Source organism: Oncorhynchus masou, chromosome 10 (assembly GCF_036934945.1).
Source record: "Oncorhynchus masou masou isolate Uvic2021 chromosome 10, UVic_Omas_1.1, whole genome shotgun sequence".
Taxonomy (NCBI): domain Eukaryota; kingdom Metazoa; phylum Chordata; class Actinopteri; order Salmoniformes; family Salmonidae; genus Oncorhynchus; species Oncorhynchus masou.
Genome location: NC_088221.1, coordinates 5326883 through 5347539, shown reverse-complemented (window position 1 = coordinate 5347539; position 20657 = coordinate 5326883). Strand labels below are relative to the sequence as shown.

The 20657-nt window shown below is 43.0% G+C and overlaps 2 protein-coding genes across 16 annotated transcripts in view; one reads left to right on the top strand and one right to left on the bottom strand.

Annotated features, from left to right (window-relative positions):
- Positions 1-223: 223 nt before the first annotated feature.
- Positions 224-10850, bottom strand: LOC135547073 (ras-related protein Rab-17-like). The gene is made up of 5 exons (XM_064975707.1): positions 10254-10850; positions 6309-6460; positions 4099-4224; positions 3668-3761; positions 224-1390 (listed from the first exon to the last, which is right to left on the bottom strand). The coding sequence occupies exons 1-5, from the start codon at positions 10438-10440 to the stop codon at positions 1254-1256; spliced, it is 696 nt and encodes a 231-aa protein (XP_064831779.1). The 5' UTR covers positions 10441-10850; the 3' UTR covers positions 224-1253.
- A 7805-nt stretch (positions 10851-18655) lies between these two features.
- Positions 18656-20657, top strand: part of LOC135547072 (leucine-rich repeat flightless-interacting protein 2-like) — an 86280-nt gene continuing 84278 nt past the window's right edge. For all 15 annotated transcript variants that reach the window (XM_064975705.1, XM_064975706.1, XM_064975704.1 and 12 more), the window contains exon 1: positions 18656-19301. In XM_064975705.1, coding sequence (XP_064831777.1) covers positions 19212-19301 — 90 coding nt within the window. In that variant the 5' untranslated portion in view covers positions 18656-19211. The remainder of the gene's footprint in view (positions 19302-20657) is intronic.

The window sequence follows — 20657 nt, the reverse complement described above, 5'->3', positions numbered from 1 at the left end:
TTGTTGCGGTCAGAGAGTATGGCTCTCCACTCAGAACCTTCCCCTTAAGACAGCTTCTCGCAAGTTGGCCCCGCGGTTCATTGGTCCGTTCCGTATTTCTCAGGTCATTAATCCTGTCGCAGTGCGACTTCTTCTCCGCGCTATCTTCGTCGCGTTCACCCGGTCTTCCATGTCTCCTGTGTTAAGCCCGTTCTTCGCGCCCCGCTCGTCCCTCCCCCCCCATCCTTGTCGAGGGCGCACCCATCTACAGGGTTCGTAAGATTTTGGACATGCGCCCTCGGGGCCGTGGCCATCAGTACCTAGTGGATTGGGAGGGGTACGGTCCTGAGGAGAGGAGTTGGGTTCCCTCTCGGGACGTGCTGGACCGTTCGCTGATCGATGATTTCCTCCGTTGCCGCCAGGTTTCCTCCTCGAGTGCGCCAGGAGGCGCTCGGTGAGTGGGGGTGGGGTACTGTCATGTCTTGTTATGTCTGTTCCTGTCCTTTCTCTTCACTCTGTCTCTCTCTGCTGGTCTTTTTAGGTTACCTTCTCTGTCTCTCATTCTTCAGCTGTTCTACATCTCCCCTAACTAGCTCATTCACTCTTTCACACCTGTTCTCTCTTCCCCCTCTGATTAGGTCTCTATTTCTCTCTCTGTTCCTGCTACTTTCAGTGTCTGATTCTTGTTTGTGTTTTTGATGCCAGAAGCAAGCTGTCGTCGCGTTTGCTTCCACCTTGTCCTATCCTGTCGGAGTCTGCCTGGCAGGTGCATCCTGCATTATACTAACGTTCTTTTTGTTCCATTGACTACGTTGGAAGAGGATTTATGCCATTCCTATTTTTTCATTAAAGAACTCTGTTTTCTGTTAAAACCGCTTTTGGGTCTTCACTCAAGTACATAACATGTTATTTATATTGGAGCTGATAGTACATGGTGAGCTGCACACAGTGGACTTCCTACTAGGGTACACCACCTCAGTGCTAACATTGTAACTCTGGCTCATAGGCACATGAGTACTGCATAAAATAACTGTAAGATAAACAGAGGTATTCGGTGCAATTAGGGGAACATAAATTAAGTTACTTACATTGTGTCTGCCAAACACCCCTCAGATAACGTACATTTGATGCATCATTATGACAACTCGTTGTCACAATGGTAGGGATTAACTGAGCTGATCTTGGGTCATTGAGAAGTCATTGTCTTAAACTTAAATCTTTGAACATACAGTTCCTCACAAAAATATCAGACACACACACACACACAACACACATTAGGGTCCAATGGAGGGGCAACAGGATGCAAGAGAGTGCTGTAGGGTCTCAGAGCGGCGCAGGTTCACTAACTCTGTCTCCTGCCACTCTGTCAGACCGCTTTGATGCTCACTTGTACACCTCTTCACCCTGTGGGCTGAGACAGAGAGGGATCACACACACACCGCATCCTTCTATATGCCACTCAGCACTTCCACAGCCAGTGTTAGTTACCACAACCACAAAACACACCTGTGCTTATGTCTAGGTAATGAGAAAATAGGGAAAAAATGAAAACGTCTGATTATTTTCTGATCCAGTGAATGATGACAACCGAGCTCGCTGCCCAGATTTACATAATTAATCTCTTGATTAAAATGGCATCCGGCCTCCCGGGTGGCACAGTGGTTAAGGGCCCTGTACTGCAGCGCCAGCTGTGCCACCAGAGACTCTGGGTTTGCGCCCAATCTCTGGAGGGTTTGGCCAGTAGGGAAATCCTTGTCTCATCGCGCACCAGCGACTCCTGTGGTGGGCCGGGCGCAGTGCGCGCTAACCAAGGTTGCCAGATGCACAGTGTTTCCTCCGACACATTGGTGCGGCTGGCTTCCGGGTTGGATGGAGCTGTGTTAAGAAGCAGTGTAGCTTGGTTGGGTTGTGTATCGGAGGACGCATGACTTTCAACCTTCGTCTCTCCCGAGCCCTACGGGAGTTGTAAGCAATGATACAAGATAGTAGCTACTAAACAATTGGATACCACGAAATTGGGGAGAAAAAGGGGTCAAATTCCAAAAAAAAGAAAGAAAAAAAAAGAAAATGGCATCCGACTTCAAAAAATCTAAATATACACATTGCGAGATATTTGGCGAAATAGACAGACATGCATAAACTATGGCAAGCAGCTGGTAAATATGGTCATATTATGAAACTGGGCTCCACGGCGGATGCAATGAACTGGTTTTTTAATCAGAAAAAAGCATTGTTAAAAATGTAATGTGTCCAGCCTATCTACAGGACCTCCACCAGCCACAAAAGCTAAGTAACGTTAATAACATTAACACTATGCCATCTAATTGAAGTCTCTGTACTCATAATATACAGGAGAACTATCGCCTTATGGTGAGGATAGCCATGTTGCAAGCGCAGCTTCAGATGCAATCGTTAGGCAAGGGAAATTTAAGTGTAAGAAAGGATGAAACAGCGTCTGTGCCACCAGTAAGTACAGAGAGTAGTATAAATCTCTCCGCACAGTCTCAGCAGCCGGACAATTTTCTCAGGGCTTTTGGAAAGAAATGCTGTTGGTATGCTCAACCAGTGTCGCTCATTCGCTCATTCTAACTCCTCTAGCTCCACAATGAGAGGGTGCAGGCCAGGCAGCAGGCTGTTAGCCAGCCTGCCAGCTTAGTGGAGTCTGCCACTAGCACAGTCAGTGTAGTCAGCTCAGCTATCCCCACAGACTGTCTGTGCCTCGATCTAGATGCCCAAGCATCTTGATGTGATTGCCCTGACTAAAGCATGGCTCAAGCCTGATTAATTTACTGTGTTAAATGAGGCCTCTCCTCCTGGTTACATCAGTGACCATGTCCCCTGCGCATCCTGCAAAGGCAAAGGTGTTGCTATCATTTACGACAGCAATATCAATTTACAAAAAAGACAATGGCTGTGTTTTATCCTTTTGAGCTTTTAGTCACGAAATCTATGCAGCCTACTCATTAAAGGTAAATCACGTTTAAATGGCATCCGACCAACGCTCTGCATCCGTCCTCATACTCCTAGACCTTAGTGCTGCTTTTCACACCATCAATCGGACGTGCTACCTTGTCCTCAACTTTCTCTCTCTCTCTCTCTACTGCACCTGTTGTGTTGACCTCTGAATGTTTGGCTTTGAAAAGCCAATTAACATTTACTCCTGAGATAATGACCTGTTGCACTGACCTACTGACCTACAACCACTGTGATTATTATTTCACCCGGCTGGTCATCAATGAACTTTTGAACATCTTGAAGAACGATCTGGCCTTAATAGCCATGTACTCTTATAATGTCCACCCGGCATAGCCAGAAGGACTGGCCACCCACCAGAGCCTGGTTCCCCTCTAGGTTTTTTCCTAGGTTCCTAGCCACCGTGATTCTTCATCTGCATTGCTTGCTGTTTTTGGTTTATGCTTGGTATCTGTAAAGCACTTTGTGACATCTGCTGATGTAAAAAGGGCTTTATAAATACATATGGTATGTCTCACCAAGCATTGTTGCTTACTCACTTTTCTGTATTGACCATATTGTTCCATTATAAGAAATATGAACAATATATGCTTGTCTATCTGCTGCCCTCTAGTGGTTTATCTTCAGAGATACAAATTCAAAGCTGTCACAATTATGAATATCAAAGAACATAAATTGAGAAATATTTTCACACCTAGAGTGCCTGACATCTTACCAATAGCCAGCATCAGTTCACTGACTTGATTCCCTGACTTGGCCGAGGTCTCCATAAAAAGCAAGCCTCTGTCAACGGCAAGACTATGCCCTTCCTATGAAATGAATAGAGGATCAAGTATTAATCAAATATGAGTGGTACATTGCACTGCTGTCATGTGGTGACCAATGTGAAAGTACAGTACAATGTGTATGTGTGTGTGTGTGGTGGGGGAAGGGATGTTTATGTCCGATTGATCATCATATAGGAATACCGTTAATATCCACATGGGACATTCTGTATGTATGACTGAGTCTCCCAACAGTCTGGGTGAATGTGTTTGTTTGCTGTAATATGTACAGTGTATGTGGTGTGTTATAGGGGCTGGTGCAAGTGTGACTATGCATGAGTTTGTATTTGTGTGTGTTGTTTGTATACAGTGAGTACAGTACCTGTAATGTCACCTGGCGCAGCTCTGAAAGATCCCCCTTGTTTCCTACTAGTACCATCACGGTGGAAGCCGGAATATAGTGCTTCTCCAGCTCCCGAAGCCACATCTGGGCCCTTATGAAGCTCTCCTAAACACACACACTGTGAGTGAGGGAGGTATTGGGACAGTGACACATTTTTTGTTGTTTTGGCTCTGTACTGCAGCACTTACACTACCTGTCAAAATTTTAGAACACCTACTCATTCAAGGGTTTTTCTTTATTTGTACTATTGTCTACATTGTAGAATACAAGGCAAGACATCAAAACTATTAAATACCACATATGGAATCATGTAGTAACCAAAAAATATATTTTATATTTGAGATTCTTCAAATAGCCACCCTTTGCCTTGATGACAGCTTTGTAAACTCTTGGCATTCAATCAGCTTCCCCTGAAATGCTTTTCCACCAGTCATGAAGATGTTCCCACATATGCTGAGCACTTGTTGACTGCTTTTCCTTCACTGGTCCACCTCAACCCAAACCATCTCAATTTGGTTGAGGTTGGGGGATTGTGATCATCTGATGCAGCACTCCATCACTTTACTTTTTGGTAAAATAGCCTTTACACAGCCTGGAGGTGTGTTGGGTCATTGTCCTGTTGAAAAACAAATTATATTCCCACTAAGCCCAAACCAGATGGAATGGCGTATTGCTGCAGAATGTTGCGGTAGCCATCCTGGTTAAATGTCCCTTGAATCACAGACAGTTTCACCAGCAAAGTACCAGCAAAGCACCCCCACACCATAACACCTCCTCCTCCATGCTTTACGGTGGGAAATACACATGCAGAGATCATCCGTTCACCCACACAGAGTCTCACAAAGACAGCGGTTGGAACCAAAAATCTCAAATTTTGAGATTTCCATGACAAATTTCCACCGGTCTAATGTGAAGTGCTTGTGTTTCATGGACCAAACAAGTCTCTTCATCTTATTTGTGTCCTTTAGTAGTGGTTTCTTTGTAGCAATTCAACCACGAAGGGCTGATTCACACAGTCTCATCTGAATAGTTGATGTTGAGATGTGTCTGTTACCTGAACTCTGTGAAGTATTTATTTGGGCTGCAATTCCTGAGGCTGGTAACTCTAATGAACTTATCCTCTGCAGCAGAGGTAACTCTGGGTATTCCATTCCTGTGGCGGTCCTCATGAAAGACAGTTTCATCATAGCGCTTGATTGTTTTTGCAAATGCACTTGAAGAAACGTTAAAAGTTCTTGACATTTGCTGTATTGACTGACCTTCATGTCTTAAAGTAATGATGGACTGTTGTTTCTCTTTGCTTATTTGATCTGTTCTTGCCATAATATGGACTTGGTCTTTTACCAAATAGGGCTGTCTTCTGTATACCAACCCTACCTTGTCAGAACACAACTGATTGGCTCAAACTTATTAAGAAGGAAAGACATTCCATAAATGAACTTTTAACAAGGCACACCTGCTAATTGAAATGCATTCCAGGGCATTACCTCATGAAGCTGGTTGAGAGAATGCCAAGTGTCCAAAACTGTCATCAAGGGAAAGGGTGGCTATTTGAATTTGTTTAACACTTTTTTCGTTACAACATGGTTCCATATGTGTTATTTCATAGTTTTGATGTCTTCCCTTGCATTCTACAATGTAGAAAATAGTAGAAAAATAAATAAAAACCCTAGAATGAGTAGGCGTTCTTAAACTTTTGACCGGTAGTGTATATAATGACTATGAGGTGCAGACTGTCAGCTTTAATCTGAGGGTATTTTCATCCATATCGGGTGAACTGTTTCAGAATTACAGCACTTTCTGTACAATGTCCCCTTATTTTATGGGAACAAAAATATTGGGACAAATTCACTTATGTGTATTATAGCAGTCAAAAGTTTAGTATTTGGTCCCATATTTCTAGCACACAATGATTACATCAAGCTTGTGGCTCTACAAACTTGTTAGATGCATTAGCTATTTGTTTTGGTTGTATTTCAGATTATTTTGTGCCCAATATAAATAAATAATGTATTGTGTAATTTTGCAGTAACTTTTAGTGTAAATATAAATAGAATATATTTCTAAACACTTCTACATTAATATGGATGTTTCCATGGTTATGGACAGTTCTACATTTATCATGAATAATGATGAGTGAAAAAGTTACAGTTTGTGTTCGTGTGTTTGCATTTGTGTGTTAGTTTTACTCGTTTGCTGATATCGTACACCACCAGTGCTGCATGGGCTCCTCTGTAGTACAGCGGGGTAACACTGTGGTATTTCTCCTGTCCCGCCGTGTCCCAGATCTCAAAGTGAAATGTGACATCACTCAGACACACCACCTGGGTGAAGTAGGCACCTGGGGGGGGGACAGAATATACAGTGACACCAGGTAGAATGAAGACATACAGTAACCTACCCTAACAGGCAACATTCTTCAACTCGATCCCTGAGGTTAAGCACAATGATATACTACAATGTTACTCAAACTTTAACCCACATCCCTAATACAAAGTAAGAGTGGCCAGTTTGCCAACCTAATGAAATAAATACAGTGGGGCAAAACATAATTTAGTCAGCCACCAATTGTGCAAGTTCTCCCACTTAAAAAGATGAGAGAGGTCTGTAATTTTCAACATAGGTACACTTCAACTATGACAGACAAAATGAGGGAAAAAAATCCAGAAAATCACATAGTAGGATTTTTAATTAATTAATTTGAAAATTATGGTGGAAAATATGTATTTGGTCACCTACACCTATGGGTGCAGTGATCTGTGAGCTGCTCTGACAGCTGGTGAGGGAGATAAGTGTTTCCAGTTTCAGAGTTTTGTAGTTCGTTCCAGTCATTGGTAGCAGAGAACTGGAAGGAGAGGCGGCCAAAGGAAGAATTGGTTTTGGGGGTGACCAGAGTGATATACCTGCTGAAGCGCGTGCTACAGGTGGGTGCTGCTATGGTGACCAGCGAGCTGAGATAAGGGGGGACTTTACCTAGCAGGGTCGTGTAGATGACCTGGAGCCAGTGGGTTTGGCAACAAGTATGAAGTGAGGGCCAGCCAACGAGAGCATACAGGTCGCAGTGGTGGGTAGTATATGGGGCTTTGGTGACAAAACGGATGGCACTGTGATAGACTGCATCCAAGTTATTGAGTAGGGTATTGGAGGCTATTTTGTAAATGACATCGCCAAAGTCGAGGATCGGTAGGATGGTCTGTTTTACAAGGGTATGTTTGGCAGCATGAGTGAAGGATGCTTTGTTGCGAAATAGGAAGCCAATTCTAGATTTAAGTTAGGATTGGAGATGTTTGATGTGAGTCAGGAAGGAGAGTTTACAGTCTAACCAGACACCTAGGTCTTTGTAGTTGTCAACATATTCTATGTCAGAGCCGTCCAGAGTAGTGATGTTGGATGGGCGGGCAGGTGCAAGGGTTGGTAACACAGTGTCCAAAGAAGGGCCAGAAGTATGCAGAATGGTGTCGTCTGCGTAGAGGTGGATCAGAGACTCACCAGCAACAAAGATGACATCAATAATGTATACAGAGAAGAGAGTCGGCCCAAGAATTGAACCCTGAGGCACATCCATAGAGACTGCCAGAGGCCCGGACAACAGGCCCTCCGATTTGACACACTGAACACTATCAGAGAAGTAGCTGGTGAACCAGGCGAGGCAATCATTTGAGAAACCAAGGCTATCGAGTCTGCCCGATGAGGATGTGGTAATTGACAGAGTTGAAAGCCTTGGCCAGATCAATGAATGCGGCTGCACAGTATTGTTTCTTATCGATGGCGCTTAAGATATCGTTTAGGACCTTGAGCGTGGCTGAGGTGCACCCATGACCAGCTCTGAAACCAGATTGCATAGCGGGGAAAGGTGTGGTGGGATTCAAAATGGTCGGTAATCTGTTTGTTGACTTGGCTTTCGAAGACCTTAGAAATGCAGGGTAGGATAGATATAGGTCTGTAGCAGTTTGGGTCAAGAGTGTCCCCCCTTTGAAGAGGGGGATGACCACAGCTGCTTTCCAATCTTTGGGAATCTCAGACAACATGAAAGAGAGGTTTAACAGGCTAGTAATAGGGGTTGCAACAATTTCGGGTGGTCTATAGCAAGCGGCAGCGGTGAGAGACTTGTTTCTGGAAAGGTGAATTTTAGGAAGTGGAAGCTTGAATTGTTTTGGGACAGACCTGGATAGTAAGATAGAACCCTACATGTTTCTATCTCTGCAGTAGATTGCAACACCGCCCCCTTTGGCAGTTCTATCTTGGCGGAAAATATTATAGTTCGGGATGGAAATTTCAGGGTTTTTGGTTGTTTTCCTAAGCCAGGATTCAGACACGGCTAAGACATCCGGGTTGGCAGAATGTGCTAAAGCAGTGAATAAAGCAAACTTAGGGAGTAGGCTTCTAATGTTAACATGCATGAAACCAAGGCTTTTACGGTTACAGAAGTCAACAAATGAGAGCACCTGGGGAGTATGAGTGGAGCTAGGCACTGCACGTCCTGGATTAACCTCTACGTCACCAGAGGAACAGAGGAGAAGTAGGATAAGGGTACAGCTAAAGGCTATAAGAACTGGCCGTCTAGCACATTCGGAACAGAGAGTAAAGGGAGCAGGTTTCTGGGCACGATAGCATAGATTCAAGGCATTATGTACAGACAAAGGTATGGAAGGAAGAGAGTTCATTGGAGGTAAACCTAGGCATTGAGTAATATATAGAGAGATATAGTCTCTAGAGACGTTTAAACCAGGTGATGTCATTGCATATGTGGGAGGTGGAACAACATGGTTGGCTAAGGCATATTGAGCAGGGCTAAAGGCTCTACGGTGAAATAAGACAGTAATCACTAACCAGAACAGTAATGGACAAGGCATATTGATATTAGGATGAGGCATGCATAGCCAAGTGATTGTATGGGTCCAGTGAGTGGTTGGGCTGGCTGGGGACACGGCAATTCAGACAGTTAGCAGGCCGGGGCTAGCAAGCTAGCATAAGGGCCTTAGAGGGACGTCGCGATGGGGGAAACGTCTGTTTTTGCCTCCTCGTGCATTGACGTCTATAGACCAATCATGGAATTAGTAGGGTTTCAAGGAGCAGAGGGGTCCAAGTCCAATTGGCAAAATGGGTATAGTGGTCCAAAAAACTGGCCGGTGGATCAGCTAACAGTCCAATATGCTATAGATAGCTAGCAGGCCACGTTTAGCAGAATGGGCCTTCACAGGGCATCGAGCCTGAGGGGCCTGTTGGGATCCTCGTGCAGATTATGTTGGTATTCCAGTCGTGAAGGATCGGCAGGGTTCCGTGCCCCGTACCGGCAGTAGAAGGGGTGCGGATATTGTAGCCGAGGAGTGGGCTTCAGGATCCCAGGAGCCCTAGCCGGGAGATGGGTCTAGCATGGGCTAGCCCCAGTCTAGTTGGTGCTTGCTCTCGGGACGGAAACGTTAGCCAGGAGTAGTCAACCCGGGTTGCGGTTAGCTAGCTGCCATGATCCAGATGAAAGGGTTCAGAGTTTGCGGTAAGAATCCAGGGATATGGAGAGAAAAATAGGTCCGGTATGCTCTGGTTTGAAAAGTGTTGTACGAACTGGTGAGAGCTTTCCGAGCTAAAGGTTAGCTGATGACTGCTAGCAGTGATTAGCTGACTGATAGCTGGTAGCTAGTTAGCTAGCTAGCTTCAGTTGAGGTATTCCAGTTCAGAGATAAATAGAAATACGTTAGAAAAAAAACAGATCCACACGACATTGGGTGAGGCGGGTTGCAGGAGAGTATTTTGAAGTTGAGGTTTAGGAAAAATATTAAAAAGAATGCGAAGAAAAATATATAAAGACATATATACATGGCACGAGACAAGACAAAGATGTCTGACTGCGAAGCCATCTTGTATTAAAATAACACCAGAGCAAAAATGTTCTTGACAAAATATACCAGAGACAACTTACCTTAGGGCTATGAAATAAGATACTACTATATGAAAAAACAAGCTCCTGAAAAAAACGCTAAAAGTGCACAGATGAAATAACATGCCACAGAAGTATATACATACCTTTGGCACTAGGAGCATAATGCTGTAATAGCCATTCATATGATACCAATACACTTGTATCCACCCTAATACTACTAATGCCCCAGAATTATATCACGTATATGTGTACTCACAGCCTACGGTGGGTAAAGTGCCTTTAAACTCATCCTTGCTGAAACGTATTGCCAGACTGGACTTCCCCACCCCAGAGCTTCCCAACAGCACCATCTTCACCCGTATTGTCCTGGTGTCTCTTGTTGGAGTTGTTGGCCCAGGTGACCGGGGCCCTGTTGATTCCCTCCTTTGAGTTTTCTTCCCCATCCAGAGAGGAGGGACACCCACAGGATACTCCACGGTTGCTGGTACAGACAAAGCCAGCGGTCGTAGAATCCAAATATCTGGTGTTGTAGTTTCAGCTTTAGAACTCACAAGTACACAAGACGGTTAAATGAATCTTGTGAAACCAGTAAAATCTTACAGGATTATGAAGGTTAGTCCTCTAAATGATCTTGTTATAGGTGAAGATCAAACCAAAGTCCAACGTTGGATCGCAGACAACAATATAACTTAACTTACTCGTACACACCTCACACCAGCTAGGCTGTAAAAGGGTAAAGCTAATAAAAATTCTGCTATCTGAAGAAACGGTAAATAAGAGGTCAAGATAAAGACAATACAAGTGCTAAAGCAAAAACAAGACTAATTTCTCCAGAGACAGAGAGCAGCTACAAGAGCAGTGCTGCAAAGGACACCAAAATAAAGGAATTGAAACTTAATCATGCTTTTCAAAATACCCACAGTCACGTGAGATGCTGGACTGGTGTTGAAAGGCATCATACACATATAGCTTGACAATTGCATTTATTTCAATAAGAAATACAAAAAACAAGTGAGTCATTTCACTGGCTACTACTTTATTGTTGATTATAATAAAACAACTTTAACACAACCATCATACACAACCATCATGTCCTGCAGGAATGCATGGCCTGATTTTTATGTGGTTTGATATGAAAGATTTATGTAAAACCTAATAATATCTTGGCCTGAAGGACAATGTTTGGTATGCTAACCACACCGCTTGCGTCTGGTGCGCGAGCGTTGCAAAATAAATGTACACATGCATGTTATTCAATCATTGCACTCACACTGCTCGCGTGCGTCAACGAACGTCCGGTAGCCAGGCACTAAACTTGCTTCTATTTGTGAAGCTTGATGCGCTGCAAGTCTAGCCTCTCCAATCTCCTCATTGTTTTTTAGGAGCATATACCCACGTGGGTGATTGAAGGATGAACTGAGGTCCACACTCCAGTCCAGTTGGTGGTGGTAATGCACCTTAAAGACAGTTGCCAACTACCATATACAGTCCAAAGAAGAAGAAGACTGAAGGAGGAGAGATTACTGGAAACTAAATTGTGATTAGTTCCAGGTGCTGCAGGTTAGTGAGGGGCGGGGGGTTGTGAATAAATGCCTGGTGTTTCCCTGTGTTCAGCAGATGGTCGAGTTGGGGTCCTTACTGGGTTGACGGATAGTCTATGGATCGGTCAAGATGGCGAATGGCGAGAAGGGGAGTGTGAGAGAGTCTTGGAGGTTGGAAATGGTGGGGAGAAGTGCGGACAAAATGGAAGAAATTTTGAAAGATTTGGTGAAGCTACAGCTGTGCTGGAATGAGAACAATATATGTCTCAGTTCTGATGGTATGAAGCGGGAGGATGAGGGTCAAGGACCGCAATTGCCGATATTGGAAAGACATAGGAAGAAGAGAGATCATGATACAGAAAGCAGTGGAGCGTCTAGTAAAGAAAGCATGAAGAGGGTCAAGGTAGGAAGCAAGAGTAATGATGTGTTGGAGTGGAAAGTGGTGATAGTGTTTGAGACCACAGGGCCTCACTTACACCCTATCCGACTAACTAATGCCGTAGAGAAAGAGGCAAGTGAAGTGAAATTAGCTTGGTTCATTGGAAATGGTAGATTGTTAATATTGTGTGGTAGCCATGGAAAAGCTTAATGGGAAGAAGATTAAAAGCTGTGTCCCTGGTATTTATGCTAGATTGAATGGAACGATCACTGGGGTCCCAATATATATGTCGACGGGTGATATTAACTTCTTGAAACTCCCCATCCCAGATCCGGGTTTGTGACTAAAGCCTCAGGCTCATTAGCATAACGCAACGTTAACGATTTCTGAAAATCGCAAATAAAATGAAAATAATGCGTCTGCTCTCAAGCTTTTCTTAACAACACTGTCATCTCAGATTTTCAAAATATGCTTTTGAACCATAGAAATTGACTAATTTGTGTAAGAGTATGCAAAGCTAGCATAGCATTTTGAGTAGCATTTAGCATGCAACATTTTCACAAAAACCAGATAACCAAATAAATAAAATCATTTACCTTTGAAGAGCTTCTGATGTTTTCAATGAGGAGACTCTCAGTTACATACCAAATGCGCAGTTTTTCCTGAAAGCGTCTGTGTGTAGGAGAAATCGTTCCGTTTTCTACATTGCGTCTGGCTACCGAAACGAACCGAAAATTCAGTCACCTACAACGTAAAACTTTTTCCGGATTAACTACATAATATCGACCGAAACATGGCAAACGTTGTTTGGAATCAATCCTCAAGGTGTTTTTTCACATATCTCTTCATTGATATGCAGTTCGTGGAAGCTTGCTTTCCTCTCTGTATCGCATGGAAAAATACTGGCAGGTGACTTTTGCGCACCAATTTCGGCGCAGGACACCGGGCGGACACCTGGTAAATGTGGTCTCTTATGGTCAATCTTCCAATGATCTGCCTACAAATACGTCACAATGCTGCAGACACCTTGGGGAAACGACAGAAAGGGTTGACTCATTCCTCTCGCATTCACAGCCATATAAGGAGACAATGGAAAACAGAGCCTCAAAAATCCTTGTCATTTCCTGGATGCCATCTCATCTTGGTTTTGCCTGAAGCTCACATTCTAGGGCACGCACAGAGAATATCTTGGTATTTCTGGACACGTCAGAGTGTTTTCTTTCGAAAGCTATCAATTATATGCATAGTCGAGCATCTTTTTGTGACAAAATATCTTGTTTAAAACGGGAACGTTTTTCATCCAAAAATGAAATAGCGCCCCCATAGATGTAAGAGGTTAAAGAAAATGTGAAGGGGGGGCAGAGTGATTGAGGCCAAAAAGTTGATCAGAAGGAAAGTGGGTCAAAGAAGTGAAAGCTTATCAGTGATGCTGAGATTTGAGAAAAGTACAGATAGGATTCCTTAGTTTCATTATTTGAACATTTGGTCCATATGCACTGCGTTGTTTTAAATGCTAAAGAATGGGACATGCAACTGCTCAGTGTAAAGGAAAGAAACGATGTGCCAAGTGTGGAGGGGAACATGATTATGGGGAATGTGGGAGTTATTTTGGGGGAGAACACCTGCAGCATTTGGTGGATGCCAGGTACAGAGAAAGGCTAGAGATGCTCAGAGATATAGGATCAGTCATGATGTATCATATGCAGAGGCCGTAAAACAGATTGGTAGAACTACAGTGCGGACTGATGGAGCTTACATTGACATACCTGTATTAAGTGGACCTACTATCAAGGCTAGTGCTTTTCATTGGTGCCGAAGGAGATGGCTGCCGTTTTACGATCAGACCAATTGTGCATGTTTTTTTGCGTTATTGTAACTTATTTTGTACATAATGTTTCTGCCACCGTGTCTTATGATCGAAAAGAGCTTCTAGACATCAGGACAGCGATTACTCACCCAATACTGGAGGAATACTTTTTCTTCAACGACTCAGATGGGAAGGATTTACTTCAGATGCCCGACAAGGCCCTCATCCCTGTCATTTGCAGGAGAAAGAGACAGAGGTATCGAAGACGAAGGTCAGGCTTCGTTGTAAGGATCCGTCACCGAGAGGGTAATCTACCTTTGCCATCGGTCCTATTACCCAATGTACAATCAATCGAAAATAAAATAGCCGAACTACGAGCAAGTATATCTTACCAACGGGACATTAAAAACTGTAATATCTTGTGTTTCACCGAGTTGTGGCTGACCGACGACATGATTAACATACAGCTGGCAGGTTTTAAGCTTTTTCGGCAGGATAGAACAGTGGCCTCTGGTTAGACAAGGGGTGATGGTCTATGTATATTTGTAAACAACAGCTGGAGCACGAAATCTAAGGAAGTCTCGAGGTTGTGTTCACCTGAGGTAGAGTATCTCATGATAAGCTGTAGACCACACTATTTACCAATAGTTTTCATCTGTATTTTTCACAAACCGATGCTGGCACTAAGACCGCACTCAATGAGCTGTATACAGCCATAAACAAACAGGAAAATGCTCATCCAGAGGCAGCGCTCTTAGTGGCCGGGGACTTTAATGCAGGGAAACTCAAATCCGTTTTACCTAATTCCTACCAGCATGTTAAATGTGCAACCAGAGAAAAAAAAAACTCAAGACCACCTTTACTCAACACACAGAGTCGTGTACAAAGCTCTCCCTCGCCTTCCATTTCGCAAATCTGACCATAATTCTATCCTCCTGATTCCTGCTTACAAGCAAACACTAAAGCAGGAAGCACCAGTGACTCTGTCAATAAGAAAGTGATAAGATGAAGCAGAGGCTAAGCAACAGGACTGTTTTGCTAGACCAGAGTGGATTCTTCCGATGGCATTGAGGAGTACACCACATCAGTCACTGACTTCATCAATAAGTGCATCGATGATGTACATACCCCAACCAGATACCATGGATTACAGGCAACATCCACACTGAACTAAAGGGTAGAGCTGCCACTTTCAAACAGAGGGACTTTAACCCTTAACTTATAGGAAATTCCGCTATGCCCTCCGACAAACCATCAAACAAGCAAAGCGTCAATACAGGACTAAGATTGAATCATACTACACTGGCTCCGATGCTCGTCGGATGTGGTAGGGCTTGCAAACTATTACAGACTACAAAAGGAAGCACAGCCGCGAGCTGCCCAGTGACACGAGCCTACCAACTGGCAAGTATCTTCACTGACATTTTCAACCTGTCCCTGATTGAGTCTGTAATACCAACATGTTTCAAGCAGACGACCATAGTCCCTGTGCCCAAGAACACTAAGGTAACCTTCCTAAATGACAACAGACTCGTGACACTCAAGTCTGTAGTCATGAAGTGCTATGAAAGGCTGGTCATGGCTCATATCAACCCCATTATCCCAGAATCCCTAGACCCACTCCAATTTGAATACCGCCCCAACGGATCCACAGATGATGCAATCTCTATTGCACTCAACACTGCCCTTTCCCACCTGGACAAAAGGAACACCTATGTGAGAAGGCTATTCATTGACTACAGCTCAGCGTTCAACACCATAGTGCTCTCAAAGCTCATCACTAAGCAAAGGACCCTGGGACTAAACACCTCCCTCTGCAGCTGGATCCTGGACTTCCTGATGGGCCGCCCCAGGTGGTAAGGGTAGGTAACAACACATCCGCCACACTGATCCTCAACACGGGGGCCCCTCAGGGGTGCGTGCTCAGTCCCCTCTTGAACTTCCTGTTCACCCACGACTGCATGGCCAGGCATGACTCCAACACCATCATTAAGTTTGCAGACGACACAACAGTGGTACCGACAACGATGAGACAGCCTATAGTGAGGAGGTCAGAGATCTTCCCATGTGCTGCCAGGACAACAACCTCTCCCTCAACGTGATCAATACAAAGGAGATGATTGTGGACTACAGGAAAAGGAGGACCGAGCACGCCCCCATTCTCATCGACGACGCTGCTGTGGCGCAGGTTGAAAGCTTCAAGTTCCTTGGTGTCCACATCACCAACAAACTAACATGGTCCAAGCACACCAAGACAGTTGTGAAGAGGGTACGACAAGCTATTCCCCCTCAGGAGATAGAAAATATTTGGCATGGGTCCTCAGATCCTCAAAAGGTTCTACAGCTGCATCATCAAGAGCATCCAGACTGGTTGCATCACTGCCTGTTATGGCAACTGCTTGGCCTCCAACCGCAAGGCACTACAGAGGGTAGTGCGTAAGGCCCAGTACATCACTAGTACATGGCTTTCTGCCATCCAGGACCTCTATACTAGGCGGTGTCAGAGGACGGCCCTAAAAATGGTCAGACTTCAGACACTCTAGTCATGTACTGTTCTCTCTGCTACTGCTCGGCAAGCGGCACCAGGGCACCAAGTCTCGGTCCAAAAGGCTTCTTAACCGTGTCTACCCCCAAGCTATAAGACTCCTAAACAGCTAATCAAAGGGCTACCCAGACCCCTCTTTTACACTGCTGCTACTCTCTGTTTATTATTTATGCAGTCACTTTAACTCTACCTACATGTACATGTTACCTCAATGACCTCGACAAACCGGTGCCCCCGCACATTGACTCTGTACCAGTACCCCCTGTATATAGACTCACTTTTGTTATTTTACTCCTGCTGTTTAAATATTTGTTACTTTATTTTTTTTAAATTATGTATGTTTTTTACTTAACACTTTTTTTCCTTTAACTTCTTAAAACATTGTTGGTTAAGGGCTTGTAAGTAAGCATTTCACTCTAAGGTCTACTGTTGTATTCGGCGCATGTGACAAATAAAATTTGATATGATTTGATTGTCCTGGCATGGTTTTGAGGCCTGTTCAGAAATCTTATGCTCATAAATGTGCAGTGTCAAAGGACACTTTGATAATGAATAACGTTGATTTCATAGCTTTTATTGGTAAGGTGACTCGGGTTGTGGAAAGCAGAAATGCCAGGTTGAAGGTTATTGTGGAGACGGTAAAAGAGATATTTGGGGTATCAGATGTTACTGTTGAAATGGTTGTTGACATGCTGAACAGAGTGGACTAAGTTTTATAGACTTTAACCTTTGCCAAATGTTCTAAACAGCGCTTTGTTCAGGAGTGCAAGGGTGAATTGACATAATGCATACCAGCGTTTCACAGAGTCGGCGTTCCCTAATGGAAATATGCAATTAATGCTAGAACGCAGCAATAGGATCTGCTAGCTTGTGATTGGCTCTGCACACCTCCTTGCCTACTCTGCCCACTGTTTAATTTGCTCCTGTTGGAAACGACAGACTGTGGTCTATCTTGGTTTAGTTGTATTACACTATAAAAATTACTGTTTTTTGTTTATTGCTAAACGTTTTTGAATGGTCAACCCTGTAGTCTGCCGAGTCTAGATATCTCTCAGGTTCCTTGCAAGACATGTGGCTAACACCAGAGGGAGTCATTGCTTGTATGCCAAGTAGAGTTATCATTTTTTGAGAGGTTTCCAAGTTTGAGGACACCCAGGACAGTAGCTAGGTTTCCATCCAATTGGCGACACATTTTAATGCGAATATTGAAACATTCGCATTAAGAAAATGTGAATTCTCACCAGTGGTGTTTCAGCCTAATTCATTTATTGCGGATACAAATCAGTGCGTGATGACTGTGCACACAAAATGTAGTTTTTCGCACAAGTGTACCGAATAAAACGTTTTTAAAAATCGCATTTTCAACTCTACGGATAGCCCTAGCAAACAGCTCGCAAATAGAGTAGGTACAGTGTAGGTAGGCTGTGCAGGTAGTTTAGTCTACATTATGAGATTATTTTGGATAAGAGCAAGACTATTTTTATTTGTCAAACGGTAGTCAAGACCCTGGATATTGATTGGAAAGTAGCATCAAGCTCATCATTGTGCACTTTAACCCTCTGTGAAGTTAATCATAATTGATTTCATCTCTAGTCTAATAAACGGCATGGTTTACCGAGTCGTAGTAGGATGACCGAACACCATATCATCACCATGTCTCCCAAGTTTACTTCGATATGTCATCAATATTTGTGCAAAAAAGCGTTTCCACCGGAATTTCTTGAACAATTAATTTTACCAACACAAAAATATCCCAGCATGTCGAACGAACAAATTATAAAATTGTACCGAAACTTCCTCTTTCCGTCGCAGCTGTCATTTTTTTTATAGGTATGATAAAAAGGCATGATGGGTATGATTATTATGGTCATAAAAACTGGGTGAAACGTGGTTAATGTTCCGGGTTCCAATAACTTTAACTACACTTCTCAATATGTTATTGTCTGGGTATTATCACGTCTATGATCAAGACAATGAGTTTATCAGACGTCCTATAGGTAACACGGTCAACATTTAGGCAACAGTTTGGCTTATGGAGCAACAACCATGACTCATTAGAATTTAAGTTACCATAATATTACCAACCATATTTGGTAGTTTATTGCTAGTCTACAATCTGAATATTCTACTACTTGGAAAGCACATGATATAATTCCAATAAAATACAAATACCCCAATCACGTTGAGATACTTCATAGGAACTTAATTGAATGAAAATGGAGGAAAAGGGTAATGTTCTACAGAACATATAGTATGTCCAGTTTTTTTAAACATATGTGGATCAAATATAATATTGTTGTGAAATATGCAGATCTATTAGTCATAGTCTACGCCTTTAAGAAGAAGCCTACAAGATAAGGTTTCTGTTTTTAGCTCTCACCACTCATCATTAAAAATAGCGGAGAGGGTGTGAGAGAGTGCGGTCGGAGAGGGCTGCGTGAGCCCCGTATTTCGATCCATGTCCTCATCCGGGACCGACTCAACTTTAGGATACTTTGACAGCATCGTGGCTCCTTCCAAGCGTGTTTACCAAGTTTTTTTTTTTTTTTTAATTGTATTTTTATGTAATCTATAGGCTATAAAATCATTTTGATTCCATATCTGAATAGATGTATTGCCAGTCAACGTATCTTTATGAAGCACTCAACTATTTGTGAATTCCTCTGGGAAAAACAGGTGTTAAAAATCTGCGGATTCAATACAAACGAAGGCAAACATTTGTTACAAAGTTGCAATTTAGCGTTTGGATAGGAACAACACAGGAAGAGGTCTTGAAGACGGATGTAACTCCATGACCAATGTCGCGCGCGGTAACGAATTTATGATTTGACAAATGTTGCTCCCAACATTGTGACAGTAGTACTTTCCTCTACGTGTTTTGGATTGTCTTCTAAATTCAACAAATTGGACCAGTAGCCTAATTATCGGTCAGAAACCAAGACATGGGGACTCAGGGCACCGGACGAAAAAGAAATCCCAATAAAGACAGGTCGACGGCCGAGGATGATGCCCTTAATCTCATATCAAGAGAGGTACGTATTTTAGATGAGAACAACACGAAAGTACTTTGCACTTCCATTCAACTTCCACTACTCAGTATTTCTATAATTACAACCTCATTTTGTTCCCTTCCTTTCTCCCAGCGGCAGAAATATATATTTTTGACACAATAAGCGCACGAGGAAATAAAGTATAGCCCACTGGACCCCAAAAGTGAAAATGTCATTTTCATACTATATTAGTTTGCTTTTCTCTAGCAGTCTAGACAAATTATAGGTTTGTAAATATACATTTCATTGTTGCTTTGGTTGCAAATTTAAATGGTGCCTGTTCAGTGCCAGACACGTGCCCAACATAAAGAACAAATTGTGTGTCAATGACTAATTCATTGGCTAACTCACTGTATAGTTTTAATCCTACTTTATGTGCACAAAAGCACTGATGTATAAATTTCCCTTGATGAATGTAGACTAGGTTACATGTTCTTGGAGCAGGTGGCAATGATCACCTTTATCCTGTTTGTGGCCATGTAGCACTAACTTCTTATTTCACTTTCATTTTGCATTACATGTGCTAACCTGCAAGAATCCCTTCCCAGTATGGTTTAGTCTTGGCAGCAGTGATATGCTGTTGGTTCTCTGACAGGTGCTGAAGTCGTGCCTTACTCATGTTGTGACTGGCGCACTCACTCTTCCTGGTGGACCCGCACTTCCTGTCTCTTTGTGCTAAATTCAAAAGAAACTGGTGATCTTGATGCTAAATAGATTAAACCCTGATGAAGTCCTATTGAGACCAAATTGTTTGTAATAGATCCATTATATCTGTGGAGCATCAAGTTCTCCAGTGTGCTGGAATTTCTTTTCAATTAAGCAGAACATTTTCTCCATGCACTGTAATAAGATAGGTGTGTGATCTATAGGTCTAGGTTTTTTTAATCAGTCCCTTTGTTGTCATACCTCAACTCTTTGTTTATTTTAAATGTACATTTTAATTCTTAAAGACATGCTCCGGGACTTGGCGAATTGTGTTTTAACTTTGTCATTATTTTTAAAACCTCTGGCTTTGGGCTGGATGTGTCAATGTGTAGTTAATACATGCATAATCTATGAGCAGAATTACTGTTTTACCTCAATTAGCCACGAAGTCCAGCAGTTAGCCTAGTGGTTAGAGCGTTGGGACAGTAACCGAAAGGTTGCTGTATCGAATCCCCAAGCTGACAAGGTAAAAATCTGTCGTTCTGCCCCTGAACAAGGCAGTTAACCCACTGTTCCCCGGTATGCCATCATTGTAAATAAGAATTCTCGTAATATAAAAAAAATCTGTAGTTTGAAACCAACAGTTTTCTTTGGAACATTTGTACCACCATTTTGCCTACTGCGATAATTTGG